The sequence below is a fragment of the Musca vetustissima genome, unplaced genomic scaffold (genome assembly GCF_032173495.1).
Source record: "Musca vetustissima isolate MV318-11 ecotype Yass unplaced genomic scaffold, APGP_CSIRO_Mvet_v1 utg71374, whole genome shotgun sequence".
NCBI classification, from domain to species: Eukaryota; Metazoa; Arthropoda; class Insecta; order Diptera; family Muscidae; genus Musca; species Musca vetustissima.
Window position 1 is genome coordinate 102,733 of NW_026872778.1, and position 18,133 is coordinate 120,865.

At 33.4% G+C, this 18,133-nt stretch overlaps 3 protein-coding genes across 3 annotated transcripts; 1 reads left to right on the forward strand and 2 right to left on the reverse strand.

Annotated features, from left to right (window-relative positions):
- The first annotated feature begins 1,545 nt into the window (after window positions 1-1,545).
- LOC133338281 (UDP-galactose transporter senju) lies at window positions 1,546-3,453 on the forward strand. Its single transcript, XM_061546461.1, has 4 exons — window positions 1,546-1,630; window positions 1,696-1,813; window positions 1,875-2,061; window positions 2,698-3,453. The coding sequence occupies exons 1-4, from the start codon at window positions 1,546-1,548 to the stop codon at window positions 3,451-3,453; spliced, it is 1,146 nt and encodes a 381-aa protein (XP_061402445.1).
- A 1,983-nt stretch (window positions 3,454-5,436) lies between these two features.
- Window positions 5,437-7,359, reverse strand: LOC133338240 (kinesin-like protein subito). Its single transcript, XM_061546421.1, has one exon. The coding sequence runs from the start codon at window positions 7,357-7,359 to the stop codon at window positions 5,437-5,439; it is 1,923 nt and encodes a 640-aa protein (XP_061402405.1).
- A 3,015-nt stretch (window positions 7,360-10,374) lies between these two features.
- On the reverse strand, window positions 10,375-11,804 carry LOC133338273 (eukaryotic translation initiation factor 3 subunit H). The gene is made up of 3 exons (XM_061546452.1): window positions 11,668-11,804; window positions 10,715-11,392; window positions 10,375-10,645 (listed from the first exon to the last, which is right to left on the reverse strand). Exons 1-3 carry the CDS (start codon window positions 11,746-11,748, stop codon window positions 10,385-10,387), a joined length of 1,020 nt encoding a protein of 339 aa, XP_061402436.1. The 5' UTR covers window positions 11,749-11,804; the 3' UTR covers window positions 10,375-10,384.
- Window positions 11,805-18,133: the final 6,329 nt, after the last annotated feature.

Genomic DNA, 18,133 nt, shown 5'->3' on the forward strand with positions numbered 1-18,133 from the left:
AATTAAATAATAATAACAATAACAATATAATTGTTTACCGGAACAAATAAAAAATAAATTACAGGCTACAAAAAATATAACATATTTCTCTTAAATAGAAAAACAAAATATAAAATAAAAAATTATGATTAAATGGGTTTTAATAGGGAGAATACAAAAAAAAAACATAGAAATATTCTTCAAAAAATCCACGCCATTGATAGGCCTTGAAAAAATATTCTCTAAAAAATCCACGCCCATTGTTGTAGCCCCTGGAAAAATATTCTTTAAAAAATCCACGTCCATTGTTGTAGCCCCTGGAAAAATATTCTTTAAAAAATCCACGCCTTCGGTGGCCTTAGAAATATTCTTTATTTCTAAGGCCCTTTGAAAAATATTCTTTAAAAAATCCCCGCCTATTGCAGCCTTTAGAAAAATGTTCTTTGAAAAAACCCTTAGAAAAAATCCCTCCAGAAGCCTCAAGAAAAATATTCTTTGAAATATCTTTTTAAAATCCACAAATATGCCTTTTCTTAGAAAGTTATTTAAATAACCTTTTTGTATTTTAATTTATTAATATATATTATTATTCATTTTAATTTAATTAAATTTAATTTGTTTAAATTATTGTCATATGTAAATGCCATACGCCCTTCCATAGGAACCCCACTAATAACAAAGAAAGCAACAAAACGGCAACGGCGGCAGCACTTTTCATGAACAGCTGTTCACACAGACGATTGTTGTGCCCCCAGTGTTATCGATAACATTGTGTGATCTCTGAATAAGAACAAAAACAACATTGAGATCCAATAAAAAAATAGTATTTAATTAAAAAGAATAGATAATTAATGCAATTATAAAAAAGTAATATATCATAAAATAATATAAGTGTCGTATGATTAAAGTAATTGTTGGTCAATAGATTAGGCGTCGTGGCCCTTGCAAAGTCATTGAAATATAAAATATACAACGACTCGGCCTAAATATGATGGGTCAAGTGACATCATGATAAACAACATTTTATAAAGAGTTGCAAAAAAGAAGGCTGATGCAGTATTGAGACAATAAGAAGAGAAATAAAATATACTATTTACAACAACAACTCAGCCTGTTCCACAAAAAAGATATTGAATGCAACAACAAATAAGTGCTACAAGTTTATTTTTTAATACAATTCATATTGACACATAGTACATATTTATGTGTGCTCCCCCACCAATTGATGTATGGGCAAGAACTTCAACAACAACAACGAACAATACATAAAACCTTCAACAATTTATTTTTCAAATTATCAATAGAACCCATTATTGTTCCTGATTACATTTAACAAGCACACAACATTCGTCTATGTGTCGTCGCTCCAGAGCGATAAAAGCCCCACACTAATTAAAATTGAGTTGTGTTATCAACAATAGGTTTGCTTCCTTTCAGCAAGTATGCCATTCACTGGAATTGCAAACGCTTTTGTTTATACAGCTTGCAGAGAAAAGTAATAAAAAACAATTTTGTTTTAAGCCCCATTTTTTGAGAACAAAAATTTAATATTTTTGGAACGCCAACATGGCAATCAATTGGCGTGAATTGTTTCCAACAAAACTAACATTTCTTATATTCATACTGTATATGTCCCTGTTTATTGGACAAGGTAAGTGGAGGGCAAAAAACAAATTATTAAATTTTAATTAATTTATTTAATTTTTATTTTTTCAGGGATATTTGTAACCGCCTCACAAGAATCCAATAATTCATATAGTTATAACACCGTGACAGTTGTTCTATTAACCGAAGTCTTGAAACTTTTAGTTTCCGCATCACTATATCTCAGAGAGTAAGTGTGGGAAATGTTGATTTTTTTTTTTAATTTTTAATGTGTCCTTTTTTAATTTCAGTCACAATTTCACATCATTGGTCAAGGATGTTCGCAAAGATTACAATGTTATGCTGCTGTATTTTGTTCCAGCCTTACTATATTGCCTCTACAATAATTTGGCATTTGTAAATCTGGCCACGTTCGACCCCACAACATATTATTTGCTATTGCAATTACGAGTTGTTATAACGGGTATTTTGTTTCAGGTAAGATATAGTGGGGGAAAAAACTTAAAATATTTTTTCAGGGCCTAACATAGGCGTAGATTTTTTATAGAATATTTTTCTAAGAGCTACACTAGGCGTGAATTTTATATGTTTTTCCAATGGCGTGGATTTTTTAAAGAATATTTTCCAAGGGCGTGGATTTTTTAAAGAATATTTTCCAAGGGCGTAGATTTTTTAAAGAATATTTTTCCAAGGGCTACAAATGGCGTGTTTTTTTAAAGAATATTTTTTCAAGGGCTATATCAGGCATGGATTTTATTAAGAATATTTTTTCAAAGGCTATATCAGGCGTAGATTTTATTAAGAATATTTTTTCAAAGGCTATATCAGGCGTAGATTTTATTAAGAATATTTTTTCAAAGGCTATATCAGGCGTAGATTTTATTAAGAATATTTTTTCAAAGGCTATATCAGGCGTAGATTTTATTAAGAAGATTTTTCCAAAGCTTATCAAAAGGGTGAATTTTTTAAAAAAAAGATTTTTTTATGGCGTCAATTTTTTAAAGAAGATTTTTCCACAGCTTATCAAAGACGTAGATTATTTAAAAACATTTTTTCCATATTTTGTTTGTGATAAAAATTAATTTATTTTTGTTTTTGTTATTTTTCCCACAGATAATTTTCAAAAAATACCTCTCGAAGCGGCAATGGATTTCACTAGTCTTACTGACACTTGGCTGTATGTTGAAACAAATTAATTTCAGTGGCATCTATGGTGATAATAATCAAGACACTAAAAATGTGGCGGCAGCAGCATCATCTGATACGGCCAACTCGAACAACCATTTCAGTAATAAAAATATGAATGGTTTTGATTTTAGTTTAAGCGCCCTACTAATTTTGGCCCAAACCATATTCTCATGCCTGGCTGGGGTCTACAATGAATATCTGCTCAAAGACAAAGGTTCCGAAGTGAATATCTTTGTACAGAATGTGTTCATGTATTTAGATTCGATTGTTTGTAATGTGGTAATACTACTATTTCAAGGTGATCTGTTCTCAGCCTTTACAGCGGAGAGTCTTCAGGCAATATTCCGCTTTAAGGTCCTCATTATTATTGTAAACAATGCCGCCATTGGTATTGTGACAAGTTTCTTTTTGAAATATATGAATTCAATATTGAAGACATTTGCCAGTGCGTTGGAGCTAATGTTCACAGCGGTATTGTGTTATTTCCTTTTCGCCATACCGATTTATATAAATACAGCAATGGCCATAGCTGTGGTCTCCTTTGCCATTTATTTGTATTCACAAAGTCCTGTGGTGAATTTGGGTAAGGTACGACCACTGACAAGTGTCAATGATTTACGCGATAAACAAAAATTGTTGGATGAGGATGGTGATACTGATTTGGAAATGGATATGGTGTAGAGTTTATAGAAGATACGATCGACCATCATATGATAGCTCATATAGGAGGAGAGGTACATCGAAAATATGTATTGTATTTGAAAATAATTTATTCTTTTGCAAGAAAATCTTTTTTTATTATTATTTTCAATGCTGTATTTTATTATTTTTGTTATTATTATTTTTTTTAATATTTAAAATACATCAAAGTATTTTGAAACAAATTCAAGCAATATTTGTTATATGTATCTTCAACTATTTGATGATATTCCATCCTATATATATATTTTTTCTAATTGGAAATGCTCTCTCCTTTCTTCTTTTCTCTTTAGAAGCCAAAAAGGCTCATATTTTTAAATATTCTATTTCGTTAAGAATCCCATTTGGCCTTATTTGAATTATTTTGTAATTATGTTATATTAATATTATTATTTTTTTATTAAGAAAACAATATTTTTCATTTTCTTCTAGAAATATGTTATTGTTTTAATTATTTAAAATATTAGATTTTCAATTTTATATGTTGCATTTGTTTTAATTCGTTAATGAAATCGAAAAAGAAATACTTTAAAAAAAGGAACCTCACAATACTTCCCTCCTTAAAGGGGAGTTTTACAACACAGTCTGTTCCATACTCCCATCCGTTTTTTCTTGTTGCTGCTGTATTTAGTTCTACTTCATTGGGTGAGGCTTGAGATGTAGTATAATTTTTTATTACCACAAAAAATAATTACTCTTATGATTTATTAAAACAAAGACTTACTCTTAATGTATAGAATATAAATAATAATAAAAGAAACATTTAAATACTATTGAGATATAGAAAATTCTCTATAACTGGCAAAAAAGTGGAATGAGATTCATCATGCTAGCCTTATTTAACCAAAGTTTAATGATATTTGTATAATTGAGTTTTTTTATAAAATAAAAAAATAAGTTTGAACAAAAAAAAATTAAAAACAAAATTTTAATTTATTTTTAGAATATTTTTTCAAGGCCTACCACAGGCGTGGATTTTTTAAAGAATATTTTTTCAAGGCCTAACAAATAGGCGTGGATTTTTTAAAGATTATTTTTGTAAGGCCTAACAAATAGGCGTGGATTTTTTAAAGAATATTTTTTCAGGGCCTAACAAATAGGCGTAGATTTTTAAAGAATATTTTTTCAGAGCCGGACCAAGGCGTGGGTTTTTAAAAGAATATTTTTTCAAGGGCGGACCAAGGCGTGGATTTTTTCAAAGCCGGAACAAGGCGTGGATTTTTTTAGAATATTTTTTGTAAGGCGGACCAAGGCGTGGATTTTTTTTTAGAATATTTTTTGCAAGGCGGACCAAGGCGTGGATTTTTTTAGAATATTTTTTGCAAGGCGGACCAAGGCGTGGATTTTTTTAGAATATTTTTTGCAAGGCGGACCAAGGCGTGGATTTTTTTAGAATATTTTTTGCAAGGCGGACCAAGGCGTGGATTTTTTAAGAATGGTTCCCGTAGGAAGCCCACGAATTAGATAGAAAGACCAAGTAGAAAACAACATCTTGAAACAAGACCGACGCGCTTGGAAATCTTTTTTAAGCTCGGCTTATGGAACGTGGATTTTTTTAGAATATTTTTTGCAAGGCGTAAGTAATTCAAGGCGTGGATTTTGGTTTCTCACAAGAAAATTTAAATAGTTCATGTTTTAACCTATATAATGGTCCGACTCATGGTACCATGGGTCCTACTGATTTTGGTATTTTGAAGTTGTTGTTGTTGTAGCAGCCCTATTGCTTTTACACAATGGGCTGAGGTGACAGACGTTGGCCGAGTAAGACTCGGGTCGTTTCGGATCGTAGACCCCTCTGTCGAGGAAACGGGTATTTTGAAGTAGGTTTTGATGTTTAAAATTATATTTTTATTTATTATTAACACAAATATTCTACACACAGTATCCAAAACATAAAACATACAAATAAAATTAAAACACTAAATACAAATTGTAAAAAAAAAAAATAAAATAAAGAAGAATAAATTATTCTATGGTTCGTCGTTTTTTGGAAAGCATATGATGATGATTTTGAATATTTTCATTGCTTTCAATTTTCATGATATCATTTTCCTCAATTTTTCCAATATTATCCTTGTTCTCCTTTTCCAGTTCCTCCAATTCTTCGCGCAAATCTTCCGCTTCACGTTTAAGGAATTCAATTTTCGATTCGAAAATACGCCGCTGACATTCAAGTTCAGTTTGGAGACGTCGTTCGAAATTCTTTTTGGTCTCATCCAAAGTGACCTGAAATGAATCGACCAATTGTATCCGTAATTCTTGTTCTTGTTTTTGCAACTCTTCATTGCGTTCATTTGTGATACGTTCAATTTCATCACGCAACCGGGCATTTTCATCCAGCAGATCTTCGTTGTCATTGCGCAGGAAGGCATTTTCCTCCAACAGCTGTTGAACATATTCGTTGTTGACCAACTCCTTATCGCCAAATACGGAATAACGTGACTTGGTTTGTTTCGTCGCCGGGGCTTTGAAGACAATATTTCTGGCAATGGCAGCAAAACTTAAAACATTTAAATTTTCCTCATAGTATTTATCTGTGGGTGTCACATTCACAATCATGGCCATTTTTTCTTTGCCCAGGAGAGCGGCCTGCAGTAGCATGGTTAGCTTTGATTCTCTAAATGGTATGCGATCTTTTCCTCCGGCCGATACAGTGTTGGCGGCATCTAAGCACCGGCCCAAAACCATTAATGAAGTGTTGATACGTTGTGCTTCCTTTAACCGGGAACCAATGTTACCGGTCTTGTCCAGTCGCTCTGAACCGGCCAAATCGCAAAATTTAAATGAGGTTTCCGTAATCACACCCGAACGATAATACTTGAGAACATCAACAAAAAATATACAATGGGATCGACTCGAGTTGGCATTAACTAATGTCGATGCATACGTCAGCTTTTGTAGACCCCAACGTAATAAGCGAAGTGCCTCGGCACTGGTTTTGACAAAAACCGTTGTTAGACCCTTTATGAAAACATTGCCGTCATTGCAGACAATTTTCAGATTTGTCTTCTTGCCATTGCCGGCTGGCAGTGGTGCCAATAGGTCATATACCAGTTCATTGTAGATTTCAACAAATGACACCCAGATCAGTACGGATACACCATCGTCCAGTTGGAGTTGTGGGAAATTGTGATCCGCTGCAATACGTTGCTGTAGATTGGCATAATCGCCCTCCAGTTCAGGACAACTGGACATTATTTTACAACGCATACGATTTTCCTTTGCGGCCTCAGCATCATCGAGTACAGCAATGCGTCCATTGGCCAATTTCAAAACCGGGGTGGGATAAATATTTGTTTGATATTGTGTAAATATGTGCTCCAATGAACGGGGTATAACACCCGGACGATTGGCATCGCCAAGCAGTGTAAATGTTTTACCCGAACCCGAAGTACCATATGTCATAACCGATAGACTTTCCTCCGCCTCGATCCTTTGTCCAATACATTTCTCATAGACTTCACTCTGACTTACCGTGGCATTGAAAATTCCCGAAAAGCTGTAATGTTTTTCCATGGAATTTTTGTTGTTGCTTGTGCTGGCACACTCTAATGGCGGACCCGTTATTAAAACATTACCATCTTCGGATATTTTATAGGATGGCGAAGGGCATGGGCTGACTGGTCGAAGACGTAGATATACCAATGCGCCTGTCTCCACCTGAGATGCAGAACCATCACTAGAATTGGCATCTGTTATTCCGGAAGACCTGACATCGCTGTCGACATCACTAACCGAACTATCGCTGGAATAGTCGTCTTCCTCGATTTCGGCAAAAAGTCGTTCTCGTTTTTGGGGTCGTGGACGAAATCTGCGGTCAATGCTGGGATCTCTGGCCATTAGAAAGGAACGTACCTCACGTTGGGGATTTAAATTTGTGGATGTCATGTTTTTTTATTTTTTTGCGAAAGCGTCACTGTTTGCAATGTAAAGGGGGAAAAAGCAAGTTAATTCAAAATAATTCGGCGCCAACCAGTCACTGAATTCTCAGCCGCCGTAAATAATGTAGCGGCATTTCACAACAGAGAAGAGAAAAGAGAGGGCGACGCTGTTGTTATAACGGCGTTGATGTGTAATCAACTGCTTGCTTTCATGTTTGTTGGCGTATGGCGTACAGAGTGTGACATAAAAGTATTTTTTTAAGTTATTTTGTTAAATGAACTATTTTTTTAAATTAAAATAGAGCTTGGATTAACACAACAACAATTTTTATAAATTTGTAATCATGGTACAATTATAAAAGGTAACAGCAAATCTCAGCTGATTTGATTCCAACGTAATACTAGTGTCAATATGAATTTGACAAATTATGTTTTTAAAAATCACCCAACAGGAAAATTGGGAACGCATACAATTTAAAATTGTTCTTTATTAAATGTGCTCCTGTATTCAATTTACTCAATCTGCCTGCTGGGAAAGTTTGAATAAGCAAATATTTCTTCAAGGAATAACTCGATATTCCCAGCATTTTCATATGTGTTACACATATATATGGCAATGGCTCAATTATAGGAAAGATGTGGAATAGATAGATATATAAATTTGATAGATTTTCATTCATGTTTTTCAATTTTTATTTTGAGGATTCGAAAATATTTCATTTTCAAAATAAAAATAATTTGATGATAATTTGTTTGTTTGTTTACATTTTTCTGTCAAATGAGTTGACACTAGTAGAACTTACAACAACAAATTTCCATGTGGTTGTTGTATCGTTTTTTGTACAACAACACTTGCTGTTACCTTCTATTATTATACCATGATTTGTAATTATTAATCATCATGTAACTACTACATTTAGGTAATACGTCGTACGCTATTAACAGCTGTTAAACAGGCACGCATTTGACGCCGTCAAAACCAGCATATCGCCTATGTATAAATAATAGTGTTGTTTATTAATAAATTGCCGCATTATTATTGACGCTAGCAATAAATTATTGAATTACGAATATATTTTCGAGTAAATTCTGGATAATCTGCAGGACAATTTAATATTGCAGGTGAGTGAAATAAAATAGTTTTCAAATGTTGTCCAATAATTAAATATTTTATTTACGGCTTGGGTCGCCACTTTCCACACAAGCCCACACACACACACACACCAAACAAAACAAATCATGCTCCTTCAAGTTTGGAGACTTTCGAGCAGCTAACTACACACACACATGTAATTGTGGATTTGTGTTGAAGCCCCGAACGATTTAAAAAAAAACACTTGATTGATAAGGTACCGACCAGTGTAGATTTAACAGGGTTTAGGACCCGCCCGCAAAGCATTTTAAAATTTAAACCACAGGTTCCTCGGAGGGGCCAGATTGTAATGATTATTGCGGAAATATAAACTTTCGGGGATATGAGTCTAAAAATTTACGCTGGGACCCTTGTAAACCGGCTGTTGTCCTGATTACAAAAATTTAATTTTCTAATCGAAAAAGTCTACGCTGCTGTGATATGGGCCAACGACAAGTATTTTAGAACTTTGTTATTGTATTTTAATATAGGTCCATACTTTTTTATAGCTCCAATGTGCATTGTATTTTAATATAGATCCATACTTTTTTATAGCTCCAATGTATATGGAGGGGACACGCCTTTTTGGGGTATTTTAAAGTTGATAGGAGTATTTTCGATTCGAAGTTGCAATAATTTACCACTTCAAGTTCTCATATAAAAAAAAATAACTCCAGGCGGACTATATAGGTCCATACTCATGAACCAGAGGACAGCCCATGTTAAGACATTTTAACAATTACATGTGGTTTTTTCATCCTATATACCTGTAATTTATTTAATTATTACTTCTCTCACCAGCTCTTCTAAACATAACCCAAACCAAAGAAGACGCCGCACACCAACCATGTCCGATGACAATGAATATGGAATTTGTCCCTTCAACAGCGGTCATCGCATTGTCATGTATCGAATGCCGGCACACGTTTTAAAATGTCGTAAAAATTATCGTGGTCCCCCGTTGGAGGTCTGTGAATATAATGCCACACATTTTGTGCCCGTCGGAACGATGAGTGAACATTTGCAAGATTGTCGTGCCTATCATCGTTTCAATCAGGCGACCTACAATAAAATGGCGGAGAAATCAATACGACAAGATGTTTAAGGGTTATACGGATACGAGGATAATTTTGGACTAGGACCTGGATCTCTGGAAATAATTTTGCTTCATTTTTGAAATAACCGATTTCAATCGAATTTTTTTGATTTTATATTTTTGTTCATAAACAACATTTATTTTTTATATCATACATTTTTTTTTGACTCCATGCAGCTTATAAGGGAACTCTAAGAGTTTCTTGAAAAATATAAATCATATTGCAATAAGTTAGTATAAGAAAAAAATATACAGACAAATTTAAACAGAAAATTTTGCGATTTTCATTTTAGAAAATAGGGGTTCTTCTTGCTATAGCCCGGTGGCTGTTGTTAGTAAGTTCTGAAAAAGTTAAAAAAATAGCTTTTATAAAATCCACGATTTTTAAATTCTGGAAAAATATTTTTTAAAAAATCCATGCCTTATAGAAGTAAGAAAAAATATTTTTTTTGGAAAAATCCACACCTAGATGTTTTTTAAGAGTATCCAATATATTCTCATTTGGTCCATTGTTAAAGGTATATTAAAAATTCTTTGAAATTTCTTAAAAAAAACTGCATAATATTCTTTTTGTTGTTGTTTTAACACTTTATTCAAATCGTTATTTATGTGTGTATAAAGATTTTGTTTCCTCCTGTTGTTTTTTGTTTGTCTATATTGTGGTTTCTATTCTTTTTTTACTAAATATACGATTCGTTACAAATAATGTGTGTGTGTGTTTCTCCTCCGTATAATTTTACTGCTTTTTCTTCCTCTTTTTTGCTTATGTGTTAAAAAACGATAAGGATATTAAAAATTAAGAACTTATTTGGTAACATCCTTCGATTCCTTAGCGTTTTGTAAAGATTGTGTAATAAAGAGTTTAGCCAACGATTGCGAACAGAATTGGGAAATGTGTTGAGAATAGGTGTTGATTTGACCCGAGGCAATGGTGGCATTAAGTCTGGGTGGAACGGGCAATGGTCGGAATTGTTTAAGAACTTCTTCCTCGGGAACGGGTGATTCACCTTTGGCAACACGGATAGCATTCTCGGCAGTTTGTTTGGTGAGAGCACGATGTTTTTCCTATTAAAAACAGAAGATATTTGTAAACAAATATTGAATGGGTGTTTAAAAAATATTGCTTCCACTTACAGTTTCCTGTTTAAAGACAGCCTGTTGATACTTATTGTAACGCATCGACTCCTGATACAATTCATCCACACGTTCGATCAGACAACGCATATGACTTTCCAACACCGAGGCGGTACCCAAATCCAAGAAGTTATGACCCTGTTCCTCGGGCATCATTTCACACAATTCACTCACCATAATATTGGTCAATGGTGAATTCTTAATAACAATGGGAATCTCCACAAACAAACTCTCATAGCCCACCTTCATGTTTCGCAAAGCCTCTGGCGTGAAATCACCATCCTTGTACATTTGAATGGCTTGTGGTGTCAAACGATAGGCCTTCAGGCAAAGGAAACCACGTCCCGACTTTTGTGTATCATAAATGACAACAACCGATTCCTCAATGCTGGTCTGGTAGTGGTATTGGGATTCCAACAATGCCATGGATAGGAAATTGCCCACATTGGAACTTTGATACCAGCCCACATGGAAGTGATCGACATTGACACGACGCAGACGGCGCATCATTGCCAATTGATACAGTTCTTCGTCCATGGTATCGTCTTCGTTCTTGGGGAAGGGGAAGCAATTGGTGATTTCCAAACACTTGTCCACAACAAGGCCCAGCAAGGCACCTTGAGCCAAATCCATGTTACTGGATTCTTCGTGGCAGTGCTTGACAATTTTCATTGCCGCCTAGAAAAGAAAACAAAAAAAAAAAAAAAATAATCAAAATTTGCAAAAATAAAAATTCCTTTTTTTTAACATAAATATGGCATCTCCCCGTAATCGCTGGATGCACAGTTGTCAACTTGCGAACGTGTGATTTTCGCTTTTGACATTTGCTGCTGCCTAGCCACTGCCCCAATACACACATTTTTATCAATGAATAATTCGAACAATTTATTGTTTAACTTCGCAACTTTTATAAATTATTAAAGCGGATAATGAAAACTATTAAATTAACTTACCAATCCATCACATTGTACATAAGTAATGGTGTTATCCACTTCTTCAGTTTGGCGAGCACGGTTACCACGATTTGTTGCCATTTTGATGAATTTGTGAAAAGAAAGATAGTGATGACAATAATGGGATTTTTGACATTTATCGATTAATACATGCATTTTCGATATGTTTTTTGTTGGTTATTATTTATCGATATTACAGTATATAGGGGACAAGGCGACATTACAGATTCATGATAATAATGACAATCTAGTGGATAATTAAAATTACCAATTATTTCGATTTATTTGGATTTTTCATGGCATAATTTATTTATTTTATTTATTTCTTTCAAAAATGCAATTTGAAGCCTCAAAGGCCGATTTTAAATAAATTGCAAACCATACTACTCCATATAATAATTAAATCTTAATGACTATATCTTATAAAGGTATGATAATCCGAACATATAATAGTATGGAGTTTTTTAAGTGACTACACGTACATATTCAATATGAAGCAAGTAGTAACGTAATTACAGAAGGTAGTCTCATTTGAGAAATTAATAACGGCAACCGACTTTAAATTGGAATTGTTTGAAAAATAAATTCCATAAAATTTTTTGCATGTCGAATGACATATTTTTTAAATAAAAATAAAAATGTATATTTTCTGTAAATATTAAGTGATTATTTATACTCCTTCGAGTCGAGCTTGATGATTTAAGTTTTGCAATGAAAAGGAAAGCCAGGAGAAGAACCTACGTACCCATCATTATTCGACGCGTTTCGCCGTTGGTTAAACGGCTCATCAGGCATATTAGGCTATGTGGCTTTACAAATGTCGTACGTTGATAAATTCAAATTTGTCAAAGTTCGACATTTGTCTTCATTCTAGGAACAGTCCATTTCAAAGCAGATTTTTGTTGTAGCAATGGATAATTAATCCACACACCTACAATTGCTTCCGCTCACACAATTGCTTCTGCTCATCCGCTCACACAAAACGAATTGTACCATATTTAGTACCATTTAGTGCTTCTTGTATCCATAAGTACGAAATTCCAATACAACCTAAATACTGTAATTTTTATTTTAAATTGGTACCATTTAGTACTTTTTGTTTCATGTCAATCCTACACTCCAACATTAATTTTAATTCCAAAATTCTGAAGTCCAGTTCTATCCATTCATACGTAATCAAGTTGTACCAAATATAGTACACATAAGTACTATGCTTCCATATCTCAATTCTATATTCCAACGGCAGCCATTATTCCAAATTTTAGGTTTCCAGCTTTCTCCATTCACCCAAATACAAATTGCACGAAATCTAGTGCCGTTTAGTACTTTTTATACATATAAATACGATTTTACAAATATGTCTTTAGAACTGAAAACCTTTCAAGCAAAATCACTTTTCGTACCAATAAGTACGAATTTCCTAAACTACCTCAATATAACACTCCAACAGTAAATTTAATTCTCAATTTGAAAACTCCAGCTCTATACATTCACCTGTACTACAATAGTAGTTCAAATTCCGATTTTCAGGCTTCCATCTCTATACACTCATTTAAACGCAAATAGTACTAAATTTAGTACCATTTTGTACTTTTTATATAAATATGTACTAATTTCATAAACCATTTTCATACATCAACACCACTTCACAACCTTTATTCCATATAACATTTCAAGATTCTAGCTATATATGTTCAATACATATACAATTAGAACTAAATTTAGTAAACTTTAGTTTCCATCGGTGACCCACATTCCAAATTTCAGAATTGTAGCTCTTCTCGTTCGCCTAATTCAAAGGGTACCATATTTTAGTGCCCTTCTAGTTCAAATTTCCAAAAACTCAGCCTTATCTCACGCCTATACAGCAACAACAACCCACACCAAAAATTTTCATGCTTCTAGCTTTAGCCGTTTCGTCTGGGCGATGATCTGTCCGTCACTCACTTAACACACTAAAAGTATATTTACATATACGATTTTAAATCGACTCGATTAACGAAATCCAGAAATACATCCTAATTGTTTACACATACCTTTAATCATGATCTAAATACGGATCAGCTGATGTTTGTTAGTATACATACAAAATTATAGATTTGCTGCAAAAATAGTTGTTTGCAATTTGAACATGAAACGAAAAATTACAACAATGGAAATGTTTTTGAAATGGTGCGATCGTTTGGAAATTTTAAAAAACAACGAAAAACACAAAAATTCTATTAATAATTGTTATTTAATTTTTGTATTTGGTAACCGTTAAATTTAAAAACAAACAACATGTGAAAACAGTTGCAAATTTTTGTACATTGTGAGAGAGTTGTATTTTTTTAGCACAAAAACCGCGTTGCATCTCAGTAGTATCATGATTTCGATCATGATTTAAAACCTGCGTGAAGTTAGCGACATCGCTAACTTTCGATAACAAAATTTTTATCGAAATTACAGGGTGACACAGAACATCACAATTTCACGTTTAATACTATTTTTAACAACAGTGCTTTCCAACAGAGATAGCGCAGAATATTATAAAATAATAATTTTTCAAAATTATTAATAAAAATATTAACATAATTCATTAGTAATGAAAAATAATAAACAACACGAAAATTTTGAAACATATTATATTATAATCTAAAAATAAAGCGTTACTAAATCACAAACATTTTAATCCAGTGAATCAGGAGAGATGTCCGCCTCTGGAAGCCTTCCTATACAAACCTCGAACATAGTGATGGTACCAAATGAAAGAGGGAGTCTATTCGAGTATTTTGGTATGCACCATATGTTCAGATTCAGTTTTTTGTAGAACAATGTTGCTGAATTTCTGATTTCCAACTGGTGGTCAGGACACCAAACTGGCTCTGGAAGCCTCCATATACAAACCTCGAACATAGTGATGGTACCAAATGAAAGAGGGAGTCTCTACGAGTATTTTGGTATGCACCATATGTTCAGATTCAGTTTTTTGTAGAACAAAGTTGCTGAATTTCTGATTTCCAACTGGTGGTCAGAACACCAAACTGGCTCTGGAAGCCTCCATATACAAACCTCGAACAAAGTGATGCTACCAAATGAAAGAGGGAGTCTCTACGAGTATTTTGGTATGCACCATTTGTTCAAATTCAGTTTTTTGTAGAACAAATTTGATGAATTTCTGATTTCCAACTGGTGGTCAGGACACCAAACTGGCTCTGGAAGCCTCCCTATACAAACCTCGAACATAGTGATGCTACTAAATGAAAGAGGGAGTCTCTACGAGTATTTTGGTATGCACCATTTGTTCAAATTCAGTTTTTTGTAGAACAAAGTTGCTGAATTTCTGATTTCCAACTGGTGGTCAGGACACCAAACTGGCTCTGGAAGCATCCCTATACAAACCTCGAACATAGTGATAGTACCAAATGAAAGAGGGAGTCTCTACGAGTATTTTGGTATGCACCATTTGTTCAAATTCAGTTTTTTGTAGAACAAAGTTGCTGAATTTCTGATTTCCAACTGGTGGTCAGGACACCAAAATGGCTCTGGAAGCCTCCCTATACAAACCTCGAACAAAGTAAGGGTACCAAATGAAAGAGGGGGTCTCTACGAGTATCTTGGTATGCACCATATGTTCAGATTCAGTTTTTTTGTAGAACGAAGTTGCTGAATTTCTGATTTCCAACTGGTGGTCAGGACACCAAAATGGCTCTGGAAGCCTCCCTATACAAACCTCGAACATAGTGATGGTACCAAAAGAAAGAGGGAGTTTCTACGAGTATTTTGGTATGCACCATTTGTTCAAATTCAGTTTTTTGTAGAACAAAGTTGCTGAATTTCTGATTTCCAACTGGTGGTCAGGACACCAAACTGGCTCTGGAAGCCTCCCTATACAAACCTCGAACAAAGTGATGGTACCAAATGAAAGATGGAGTCTCTACGAGTATTTTGGTATGCACCATATGTTAAGATTCAGTTTTTTTGTAGAACAAAGTTGCTGAATTTCTGATTTCCAACTGGTGGTCAGGACACCAAACTGGCTCTGGAAGCCTCCCTATACAAACCTCGAACAAAGTGATGGTAACAAATGAAAGAGGTCAGAAATTTTCAAAATGTAAAATAATATACATTACTTTGCACTTTTTGCCATATAACACAATTCACCCATGCATTTTAAAGGGGGAAACTTTCATTAATATTTAAAAACTGAATATTAGCAAATTAAATTTATGAAAAAAATTGGAATCATATGTCAGCATGAGACTACCTTGCGTAATTATGCCATGGATTTAGCATAACTTAAATCACTTTGTACACATAATAAAATTAATTTTAAAATTAAATCACATTTTAATGCTTAGGTTTAAACTACAATTCAAATAGAAAGAGAATTGCAGTATTTTTGCGATGGAAGCCATGGCCCAAATATCAGACAATTCAGGTTAATTTCTGAAAATGTACAAAAAGGTTTGCTGTGGTGATTTCATATTAACAAGTAATAAGTAGTGGAGAGGGGGGCACCTCTGAACACTTTTTTCTTTGAAGCCTCATAACATTTTTTATGTTATAATTTTTGGTTTCTTATAAGTTTTAACTAAGAGGTACGTATGTAACCTTCAAAATGAATATACATATGACATACTTTAAGCTTGATATACATATTTTATTACTGTTTTAATGGACGAAGTCAAGGTGTTCAAAACTGCCCCCCAGGGGGCACCTTTAAACACAGCTCGGTAATTTTGAACGGCATGGTTTTTTACAGTGTTTATGTTCAAATATGTATGTATTGTATTCATATATATATCAGAAATATATTAATTTATTAAAAAATATATACAAAAATATTCGATAATTAAATAGTTCTGATCAAAATTTATTAAAACATAAAATGACATAAAAACAAAAATTTATATGGTGCAAAATACATCTAATTTCGTAATCTTTTTATCCCATTTGAAATTTTTAAGAAATCGAAGCCAAATGTCAAAAACTCCGTTTTTTACTGGAGTTTACTGGGTATGTTCAAAGGTGCCCCACCTGTGGTATTTTACGGAAATTTGTAATAACTTTTTTTGTAGTAAATATATATGAAAGAAAATATATTAGATATGTTTGAAATGATTGTTGGAATGCACAAAAAAAATTGTTTATCGAAAGAAAACTATCACTGAATTCTTCCTGCGCCCTTACAACCAAAAAATTAAAAGTTTACAATTGCAGTGCGAAAACATAGTCACTCATGTAAATTTTGTCGATCACAGAAAAAGCTAGCTAAGCCATTTTGGCTAGCTTTTGCAGATAAAGAACAAGATTGGCACATAAAAATTTTTGGTTGCAGGTCGGGAAAATTTTAAATCGAGATTTTATGAGCGCTGTTCAAAGGTACCCCCTCTCCCCCATTTATTTTTTAACCCATTTGATATTAATTTTGTGTATTTAATCTTTTAAAACTATATCGATGTCTTTGCCGAAGCTAACTTTGTTCATTTTTTTAATTCAATATATTTAAAAAAATTGCCTTAGTTTTTAAAAGATAAAAAGGGAAGACTTAAGCATAAAATAGTATGTACATTAGAACAATTTAGATCTACTGCATTTACTAAATCTAGTACAGTATTTTTCGGTTAATTACACATCAAAATTTGCACAAATTTTTGTTCAATTAACCGAGGAACCAATTATCCGAACCCGCTTAATTGAATAGTTTTTTCAATTACAGTAATCCCGTATAATAGGAACTACTAATGATTTAAAAAAATCCATTGTCAAATACAAATTACGATTTCTCGCAGTTTTTCATTGGCAATAAACATAAGTTTTGAATTAAATAATGTCAAATATGTATGTAAAAAATTACAGATTATTTGTCAATTATTACTATGCAATTAACCGGTGAAAAGTAAAAGGAAAATTTATTTTTTATTCATGAATTTTGAACCAATTAAGCGGGAAAATCAATTAACAGGGTTTAATTATCCGAGAAAATTTACATGTATTTTCCTCTGAAATATTTTTTGCCCCATCATGTGGTTCAATTAAGCGTGGAAACCAATTAACCGTAGGGTCAATTAACCGAAAAATACTGTACAGTGTAAATGTAGTATAAGCATGAATTTACCCCCTGTAAACCTTATTAATAGTCCATGCTTGTTGCGTGCCTATACGTACATGCTTGTCGTTTTTATTTCAATCAACGACGCTTGTATGAGCGACACAACGAAATGAACAGCCTGTACTTGGATCATGACCATATCCAAGTACAGGCGTTGTTTCGGGGGGATCATGATGACAAGGAATATCATACCATCGAGTCCACCACAAACTAAGTTAAAAAGAATATGTAAGATTTTCACCGATTGGCTTTATCCTAGTTCATACACTCACAGAAAACATCCCAAATTTTGAAATCGATTGGGTTATTAGTTTTTGAGTTATCGTGTCCGCCATCGAAAATAAGGGCTTTTCTTCGATCACAAACAAAAAC

What these genes read in the sequence shown, in the direction of transcription:
- LOC133338281 (XM_061546461.1), top strand. Translation starts at nt 1,546, where the DNA reads ATGGCAATCAATTGGCGTGAATTGTTTCCAACAAAACTAACATTTCTT. An exon ending in GTCCCTGTTTATTGGACAAG is followed by an intron (nt 1,631 to 1,695) that starts GTAAGTGGAGGG and finishes TTATTTTTTCAG; the next exon opens with GGATATTTGTAACCGCCTCA. An exon ending in TAACGGGTATTTTGTTTCAG is followed by an intron (nt 2,062 to 2,697) that starts GTAAGATATAGT and finishes TTTTTCCCACAG; the next exon opens with ATAATTTTCAAAAAATACCT.
- LOC133338240 (XM_061546421.1), bottom strand. Translation starts at nt 7,359, where the DNA reads ATGACATCCACAAATTTAAATCCCCAACGTGAGGTACGTTCCTTTCTA.
- LOC133338273 (XM_061546452.1), bottom strand. Translation starts at nt 11,748, where the DNA reads ATGGCAACAAATCGTGGTAACCGTGCTCGCCAAACTGAAGAAGTGGAT. An exon ending in ATGTACAATGTGATGGATTG is followed by an intron (nt 11,393 to 11,667) that starts GTAAGTTAATTT and finishes TTTCTTTTCTAG; the next exon opens with GCGGCAATGAAAATTGTCAA. An exon ending in CTGTCTTTAAACAGGAAACT is followed by an intron (nt 10,646 to 10,714) that starts GTAAGTGGAAGC and finishes TGTTTTTAATAG; the next exon opens with GAAAAACATCGTGCTCTCAC.